The sequence below is a fragment of the Mastigoproctus giganteus genome, chromosome 6 (assembly GCF_048544385.1).
Source record: "Mastigoproctus giganteus isolate SK-2022 chromosome 6, ASM4854438v1, whole genome shotgun sequence".
Classification (NCBI taxonomy): domain Eukaryota; kingdom Metazoa; phylum Arthropoda; class Arachnida; order Uropygi; family Thelyphonidae; genus Mastigoproctus; species Mastigoproctus giganteus.
This window is the reverse complement of record NC_143580.1, coordinates 236,758,642-236,768,803: the sequence shown is the minus strand read 5'-3', so window position 1 is coordinate 236,768,803 and position 10,162 is coordinate 236,758,642. Positions and strand designations below refer to the sequence as shown.

General features: G+C 36.4%; 1 protein-coding gene across 1 annotated transcript in view; it reads left to right on the top strand.

Annotated features, from left to right (window-relative positions):
• The first annotated feature begins 754 nt into the window (after positions 1-754).
• The window catches only part of LOC150085110 (decapping and exoribonuclease protein-like), a 47,603-nt gene continuing 38,195 nt past the window's right edge, over positions 755-10,162 (top strand). Inside the window, exon 1 of the mRNA XM_090375780.1 lies at positions 755-1,283. Coding sequence (XP_090231906.1) covers positions 898-1,283 — 386 coding nt within the window. The 5' untranslated portion in view covers positions 755-897. The remainder of the gene's footprint in view (positions 1,284-10,162) is intronic.

The window sequence follows — 10,162 nt, the reverse complement described above, 5'->3', positions numbered from 1 at the left end:
CAAAATGACACTAGGGATAATTTTTTGTGTGCGACGAGCTCTATTTCAATATCAAACTGAAGAGCCTGCTGTCATTTAACCTTTCAAAATAATATTCTCAGAAATCCTCGATAACTTATATATAATTATAACTTACCATGAATTTGTTTTAACAAATCATTGTCTAAATTAAACCTCATAAAATTTGTGCTTTTCTTTTTCACTCCCATCATGAAATCAGTTATAAGGATTTGGGTCAGTAAATACAAAACTAAAATTCATATATATAAATCGCAACGTCTGTTGAATACTAAAAGCGTATGATTCACTAATAACGGCATTAAAAATATAACTGTGATCAAAATTTAAATACACAACCACTATAAACTTTAACCATGCCACTCATACGGTCACGTGCATATATACACTAACATTTTAAGTACTATTCAGCACAAAATTTATTATGTTAAGAAATTGATATTAGCATTTTTTTATCATAAGAAAAATTTTATTTATATTTTAAAAAAAATTGATATTTTTAGCTTTTGAAGCTTATATTTATATCACCTAGGAAAAAACATACTGCAGTCCTGCTTTTTAATTATTCAATTCTCTGAAATTTAAATGGTCATGTGATAGCCACTAGTTTGTTGCTTCAGATGTCTCACGTTGTGCTATTTGCAAAAATAAAAGTAAATTTTTACCGACTTAGACTTATATATGGTATTTGTTTTCTGTTCAAAGTAACGGAAATTTTTCTGTTAACTGACGTTTAAATGCGATTTCGAGGATTTCAAGATAAATGTAACTGTAATCTGTCTATGTGTAATATATTGAATTTCAAGAATCGTATACAGTTCTGAAAGCAGCTTTCGGGTTGTCATCTTAATATAGTGGTGTATACTTTTGAAGATAACTATGCACAAGAATCCATCTGTTAGCACCGAGAGTAGTGAAGATTGCATGGCAGACGAAAGTGGAAAAAGAAGAAACTCGCTACCTGTTGATAAAGAAAAACATTTTACGTCAAAATTCCCTTCATTTCGAGAACCGACAGAACTTGGATCTTTTTCATTAAATGGCAAAAGAGAGTTTTGTTTTGACAATCATCAACTAAAATATTTACGGATGCCCTCCCAGATATCCAGGTTGCACTTTGATCTGAATATTGGGTATGAGAATGTGATAAGAAAAACTTGTGAGAAGACAGAAAAATTGGACACCCTTCTGAAATGGGTACTGTTGAACAGAAAAAAATTTACGTTAAGTAAATCCGCTAATAATGTACCGTGTGATAATGGAAGGTAAGTGTTATAAACAATTATTTGTTTGAATTCTATGCCTATTTCTACCCTTCGTTTATTTTTATAGATTTTGTACTAGAAATATAAATTATGAAAAATTCATATTTTTTAACAGTTCTATCTCTGGGAGTTTGGGCTCATGGACAACTTCTGTCATAGTTCGCCAGTTCACATGGGCTTTATTGTATATCTTGTGTTCACTGGCCGACTTATATGTTGTAATTGGAACAGCTCTTGGGGAAAGTCCTGCGATCCTTCTCTTAGGCAAAAAACAAATCTATATAGCATTAGTACTGGCAAAAGATGCAAGAAATCAATCTTATGCAACGTCAGCCAAAAAAAAAAAAAAAAAAACCATCTCACCTATTTTTCTGTTCCAGTGGTTTGCCTAGTTCTTCACTGAATTTATTTAAGCTATCAACTTCCACAACACATGGAAGTTTGTTCCAGCAATCAACCACCTGCTGGCTAAAGGCAAACTTTCTCACATAAAAAAAAAATGTTCTTGTTTATAGTCCGGCACGACCACAAGGTCAGTGGAGTTTAAAATCAATCAATACAAATGTCAATCATATTTAGCAGTCACTGGGTTCAAGCCTACGATTGCTAAATAAATGAGCCTTGCACAATACCTCCAGGACCGAATTGATTGACAAGGGTAAAGATGCATTGCAGGTCATCTAGACAAGACTGCAGTAATAATTCAGACACAGAATGGGTTTCTTAAGTCGTTTGTCTGACAAATTTCATTGGATACTATGATGTGGTTACAGAGGAACTGGATGCAAAAAATAATTTTGATATTACATACTTGGATTTCAATATATCAGGAAAGCTTTTGACACTGTTGCGCATGGATGACTACTGTACAAATTGGAGAGGTACAGTATTAAGGATAAGTTGCTACAATGGATAAAAGGGTGGTTGAGTGGGAGAAGACAGAGAGTGTAATCAATGGACACATCTCTTTGTGGACTAATGTTATTAGTGGACTTCCCCAGGGTTCAGTGCTTGGCCCATTGTTGTTTTGTGTATTTATCAGTGATATTAATCAAGGAATATCAGGCTTAATGTCCAAGTTTGCAGATGATGCAAAGGTTGGCAGGGTTGTTAATGACAGTAAAGACAGTATGCTACAACAACAGCATCTAGAAAAGTTTGGCAGATGGGCTGAGAGGTGGCAACTGAAGTTTAACATTGACAAATGCCAAGTACTCCATATGGGTAGAAGTAACCCCAGAGAAATGTACCAACTGTGTGGTACTACACTTAGGGTGGTAGAAAATGAAAAATATCTGGGAATAATTGTGCAGTCAGATATGAAGTTTTCTGAGTAATGCAGACAGGCTACCAGAACAGGTCATGGGGTATCGTCAATGATAGACAGCAATTTTGCTAGCAGGGAAAAGAAAGTGATTATCTCTTTGTATAAGGCAATGGTCAGGCCACACCTTGAATACTGTGTACAGGTCTGGAGGCCCCATTTTAGGAATGATGTAGAGTTGCTGCAGCATGTACAGAGAAGGGCAACAAGGTTGTTGGTGAGGGAAACGAAGGGGTCCTCTTACCAAGAAAGGCTTAAGTTCTGCAAATTGCAGCAGCTGGAGATCCTGCTGGGTGATCTAATTGAGGTGTATAAGGCCTTGAATGGGTTGAGCACGCTGAATTCTGATGGGATTCTTCTGCTTGCTCAGATTACGAATCTGAGGGGACATAAATTTGAGGGGATATCTATACTATAACTGTCTTTCCTCAAAAATTGAGGAAAGACAGTTATATTATAGAAATGTGGAAATTTGCCTTTAGCCAGCGGGTGGTTAAAAGATGGAACAAACGTCCATCTGTCGTTGTGGAAGTTGATAGCTTAAATAAATTCTGGGAGGAACTGGACGAACTTTTAGTGGGAATGGATGTGTGAAATTGGTTGGGTGTTTTTTTTTTTTTTTTGGCTGATGCTACATAAGCTCATATGCTTGCTTTGTTGTTGCATCACATGCTTCCATTACTACTACTACCAGTAACCTGGTCCACTCAAAGAGTGCGTGCTACTGCACTCGCATACCTGACCACTCGGGTACATCAGGCCATCTATTCTACAACCATCCTTCCTCAATTTCAATTTGTGCTCCCTCGTGTGTGTGTAGTCTGAGCAAGAGGAAGAATCCCATCAGTATTGAGCTTGCTCAAGCCATTCAAAGCCTTAAACACCTCAATCAGATCACCTCACAGGTACCAAGTCTCTAGACACGGCAGTTTATAGAAATGAAGCCTTTCTTGGTAAGACCATATCTTTTGTTTCCACTTACCAAATCTTGTTGCCCTTCTCTGTACTTGTTCCAGCAACTGTACAATCTTCCTAAAATGAGGCCTCCAGACCTGTATGCAGTACTCAAGATGTGGCCTGACCATTGCCTCATACAATGGAATAATCACCTCCTTATCCCTGTGGCACCTCCGTGGGCAGGAGCAGCAGTGCATAGCACATGCTTCTTAATTAGACCGGGGTTAGAGCCCGTGAGCCACCAAATACGGAAGATGCGGAAATGTCAGGGAATGACCACCGCATATCCCCAGAGCAATATGGCTTTAGTTGCTAATGCTCCTAAAAAAAAAAAAAAACAACCAAAACCTTATCCCTTCAAGGAAAGTTTCTGTATATCATTGACAAGACCCCATGAGTTTCCCTGGTAGCTTATCTACATTGCTCAGAAAACTTTATATTTGACTGCATAATTATCCCCAGGTCGTTTTCATTTTCCACTACAATGAGTGTAGTGTAAAATGAAAGTATCACACATTGTTACTCTGAGGTTACTGCTACCCATATGCAATACTTTGCATTTGTCGATATTAAACTTCTATTTCCTTTTCTCAGCCCATTTGCCTAAATTGGCTAGATCCTTTTGCAGTAGCATGCCATCATTTCTGTTATAACTGCCCACCCAACCTTTATATCATCTGCAATTGGACATTAGGCCTGATATGCCTTAATCAATATCATTAATATAGAAAACAATAATGGACCCTATGCCAAACCCTGGGGACTCCACTAATAACATTAATCTAAGAAGAGCAGTGTCCATTGATTGTAACTCTGTTTTTCCCACTCAACCATTAATTTATCCATAGCAACAACCTGCCCTCAATGCCATACTGCTCCAATTAGTACAGCAGTTTGATGCGCAACAGTATCAAAGGTTTTCCTGAAATCCTAGTAAGTAGTATCAAAATATATTGTGGTATCAAAATTATTCTTTGCATCCAGTGCCTTTGTGACCACATCGTAGTATCCAATCAAATTGGTCAGACAGATTTTGTCTTAACTCATTAACAGCCATTGTCCCATTTATGGGATGCAACTTTTAATGAAAATAAAAATAATGGAAATGCAGAAAACTGGATTACAGGCAGCACAGTAGTTTTAAACTGATCTATAATCACGGCGTTTATTGTCAGATGGCACTGAAATACAAAAAGTTAGGACTGAAAGCATTTACAAGTTTTTCGTTTTCAAGCATGTGTATGTCATAAGAATGATAAGTGTATAAAAGTTTCTCTGTTTTTTCAAACACTATAAGGGCTCTAGAAATATATTCTAGAATAGTTGCTTTTTGTGATTCAACTAAAAGGGTAAGCCACCTACACTATTATTTATTGTAAATTTGTTATTTATGTTGATGTCCCATTTTTAGGACATTGGCTGAAAATAACATCAACAAGCACGTGGATGTTTCTCGAGTCAAAACAAAATTTTAGTGATTTACCTTTGTAAAAATATTATATAACAAAGCCATGAGCGGTGGAAAGTACACTGTTAGAAAATATCTAACTACAAAAGAGATAGAGGAAATGTTTGCAGATCCTGCATTTTGGAAAGACATGGATAACGACGATGTTGATGTTCCAATCATTCCTCCAGATCTTGATGAGCTAACTGACGCAGAGAATTTTGAAGAAAATAATCTTAAAGGAGAAGAAGTGGAAGATGTTGCAGGTACCCTAGAGTTATTTATGCCTATAAATGATGAATCTGAATTGAGCAGCGATGACAATGCACTTGCTGTAAAAAAAACGTAAGCTGTGTAAAGTGACGAACCATCTTCCGCGTAATGAAGATACATCAGGAAACTTTTCAAGCCTATCAGAATCTCACAATAAATATAAAAAATCAATTTCTCAAACAGTTGCAAAAACAAGTCACAAAAAAGGAAAAACACCAGAGCGGACAAAGAATCAAATACAGTACACTGAGACGAACAGTTTATCACAAAATAATTTTGAAAATGTTACATCTCTGTTATACGGTAAAACAGCAGTTGAAATTTTTGAAGAGTTTTTCTCTCAAGGCATTGTTGATCATATAGTAGAGCAAAGCACATTGTACGCACAACAAAAAAATGACCCAAATTTTTCGCTTAGTGCCGATGAATTAAGAAGGTTTATTGGGGTTCTATTGTTTAGTGGTTATCACAAACTTCCTCAAGAGGACATGTATTGGGAACAAGCCCCGGATCCTGGTATACCTTTAGTATTCAATGCGATGCCAAGAAGGCGATTCAAAGAAATAAAAAAGTATCTCCATTTGGTGGACAATTCACGCCTTGATATAAACAACAAAATGCTCAAAGTACAACCATATTTTGATATGCTAAAGCAAAACTTTTTAAAATTTGGCGTGATTCACGCCCATTTATCAATAGATAAAAATGATGATTTGATATTATGGACGACATTCTGCAAAAATGTTTATGCACAGAAAACCAATCAAATTTGGTTACAAACTCTGGTGTTTATGTAGTTCAAGTGGTTATTTATATAATTTTGAAACATATTGTGGCAAAAGTGAGAAAACGGAGGGACCGTTGGGAGTTTGAGTTATTACAAACCTAATTTCATCAATACCTGCTGAACAATATGAAAAACAGGAACTGTTTTTCGACAATTTCTTCACCAGCCATGAAATAATGAGCCACCTTAGAGAGCTGAGAATGAGAGCAACTGGAACAGTCAGAGAAAACCGAACACAAAAGTATCCTTTGATTTCTAGCAAGCAAATGGAAAAAGAGAAGGATCGGGGCTATCTTGATTATAGATTCGACTAATAATCAAATGAAGTACTTGTGCTAAAATGGAATGACAATAAACTGGTTTCACTTGCCACTAATTACAGTTGCATTGAGCCATTAAGACAAACAAGACGTTACTCCCATAAAGACAGAAAACAAATTCAAATTCGTATACCAAAGGTCATACAAGAATATAATTCACATATGGGTGGAGTGGACATGTTAGATAAGCAAGTTTCACTTTATAGAATCAGAATTTGTTCAAAAAAATGGTGGCGGCCATTATTCACACAACTCCTAGATATATGCATTGTCAACACTTGGAGACTGTATCAAATTACAAATTCTCAAGAAAATGTATCGCTTCTGTATGTACGCAGGAAAGTAGTGTTGGCCTACCTTTCTAAAACAACTTCTTCTACTTCAAAAAGGCCAGGTCCACAAAAGTCTAAACTTCTAGGTGGACGAGTGAGCTTGAACGTGAGATTTGATGGCAATGGACATTTTGGTAGTTCCAATAACGACACAACGAAGATGTGCTTTATGTGGTAAAAAAACAAAGAGACTTTGTAACAAATGTGATGTACCCCTACATGACATATGTTTTGTTCACTTTCACACAAAATGACTTTTTTATTATTATATGTTTGATACATAGTGTTTACACTAACTATGTATCAAACACTATTGTTTGATTTTGAATAAATTTTTTTTTTTTTCTTTGTCTAATTACCTAAATATTTCTTATTCTCAGCTAACATCCCAAAAATGGGACACACTTTTTTTCTGTAACCAGGGAGTTTTTTTTGAATAAAATTTTTTACAATGTCTTCATTTGAATGCTTTTAGCTGATATTAAGCGAGAAAATACGTTTTTCTTTTAAATTCAATTATGGCTGGTAATGGGTTAACAAACCCATGCTGTGCCTGAAGTATAATTGCAGCCTTGTCTAGATGACCTTGCATTACTTCTTTTACCAGTAACTCCACTATTTTCCCTGGTACAGAAGTTAAACTAACAGGTCTGTAATAGCCATGTCACACTTTGATATCACTTGGTGAATTGGGGATACATTTGCACATCTCCAGTCCACAGAGCCCTCTCTGAATCTAAGAATGCTCTCATAATTATGGCTAAATGTTTCTTACTTCCTTTGCAGCCTCCCTTAATATAATTGGATAGATCCCGGGTGCCTTTCTTATGTTTAACTTTAACAATTTCTCTTCCACTTTCCTTTCAGTTATCACAATCATTTAGCTCCCCATTGGAATTTGATAAATTTCTAACATCCCATCCCCTAAAGAATTCCTCATGCGTGAATGTAGATGGAGAATACTTATTCAGTTTGTCAGCAACCTGAGCAGGATCATCAACAGTCAAACCATCAATATCAAGGGGACAAATTTTATTCATCTTCTTCCTTCTAGTATTTACACAAAAAATATCCTTACTGTTTTTTTGTATCCTTTGTCAAAGATTTCTCATAATCTGCCTTCGCCTGCCTAACCTCCTTTGTGACATGATTACAGACTAGTTTATTCTACAATATGCTTCTGTGTCGCCAGATAATTAATGAATCCCCTGCATTTTTCTTCTCTGCCACAAGTCTCATCAGGTCGTCTGACATCCATATAGGTCTATACATGGAAGAGTATTTCTTAGTTGGTATGAAAAACGTATTAGCTTCTATGATTAAGTCCTTGAATGCTTCCCATTTAGAATTTGCTATGGTAACATCATCAGTTGGTCTTACACAATTTAAAAGCTATCTGAGATCATTGCAGTCATCCAAGAAAAACTCTTCCATTTATCCTTGATGGTATTTATTATCTTTTAGTAAACCCCAAATCAATACACTGTGATCACTTCCACTTAGTTGTTCTTTTATCTGCAGATTCTTAATACATGAATATCCTTTATCCATAGCAGTAACCTGTTCTTATTGCCACATTGCTCCAGTTTGCACACTTGTCTTTTATGTGCAACAGAATCAGCCGACCGGGCTAGCCAGGTGGGTAAAGTGCCTGCCTGGCAACCCAAAGGTCGCGGGTTTGAATCCCGTGTCAGGCTTGGATCAGAGTAAATGCAAAAACTTTGGGAGGTGCATTATGGCCACAGAAGCCAATGCGGCAACAACTAACGAAAAAAAAAAAAAAAAGTAACAGAATCAAAAGCCTTCCTGAAATCCAAGTACATGGTCAGAATGATTTTTTGCATCCAATTCCTTTTTGGTCACTGCATTATAGTAACCTATCAGATTGGTTAGACAAACCATCCCTTTACAAAACCAGGCTGAGATTGTAGTATAATTGTATGCCTGTCCAGATGACCTTGCATTGCTTTTTTAAAACCAGTGACACTTATTTATCCTGGAATAGACGAATAGCTAACAGGTCTGTAATAACTCGCATCACCTTTTGATTTGCCTTTATGAATTGGGGATACATTTGCAAATCCAAGGATGCTCTCATAATTATAGCTAAGGGTTTACTTACCTCCTTTCAGGGTTTGCTTGCCTCCCTTAATATAATTGGATAGATTCCATCCACCCTAGGTGCCTTTTTTTGTCCATCTTATATAATTTATCCTCCACTTGTCTTTTAGTTATCAGAATGTCATTTAGCTGCTCGTTAGAGTGTGATAAACTTCTGGCATCCCCTTCCCTAAAGAATTCTTCATATGTGAATGTAGATACAAAATACCTATTCAATTTAGGCTTCTGTATCACCTGATAATTTATATGTATTCCATGCACTTTTCCTCTGAAGCACACATCTCAGTAGTTCATCTGACATCCATTTAGGTCTAAGCCTTGAACAGTATTTCTTTATTGGTATGAAAAGTCTAATAGCATCTTTTGATGACGACTTCCCATTTAGAATTTTCTGTTGTTAACATTATTAGTTGGTAATAATGTACATAATTTAAAACTGCACATAATTTAAAAACTGAGAGACTATTGTAGTCACCCTTACGAAAGCAAAAACCTTTCCCTTTACCCTATGATTGCTGCCACCTGGTGGTTCTTTTACCTGCAGATTCTTAATGCATGAAAAATCACTGCTGATTCTTCAAGCCAGATCAAGAGTTGTTTCCTCTTTTTTGTCTCTTTAATATGTTGCTGAAGAAAACAGTCATCTAAGAAATCCACAAAATTCTTGCTAGTGTGTGAGTGACCAACCCACAAATTCCAGTCGAGACATTCTGATTTTCTGACCCACTCTATTTCTCTATATAGCTGTTTGGTATACTCATCACAGTCATTAGGCCTATAAGACACTCCTACTCTCAATTTTGTTTTCCCAGTGTTTATATCACTCCAAAATGACTCAACATTGCACTTGTCACCCATGCTCCCAAGAATCTGCAGATTCTTAATACATCAATAATCATTGCTGATAATCAGATCAAGTGTATTACTTCCTCCTGTTGCCTCTCTAACATTCTCCTGTAGAATACAGTCGTCCAGGTGTATAATACACCTCTTATTTTTGCTTTCCCAGTGCTTATGTCACACCTGATTCTGCATTGCATTGACAACCCGTAAACTAGATGCACCGCCTTAGATTTTGTGATTCTTACCTAAGAATATAATTCTCCCCCCCCTCCTTCCTGTCTATCCTTTCCCTATGCATTGTACTCCCTATATTCAAAATCTGCATCCCTTATATATGAGTGACACGATATCCCAACAATGTCTGCATTTGAGATCTTGACCAGAACTTCAAATTCATCAAATATATTTAGTATGCTCCCAGCATTGGTGTAAGTGCAAGTATACATGCACCTCTTCTTACTCTTAGTTATCCTAA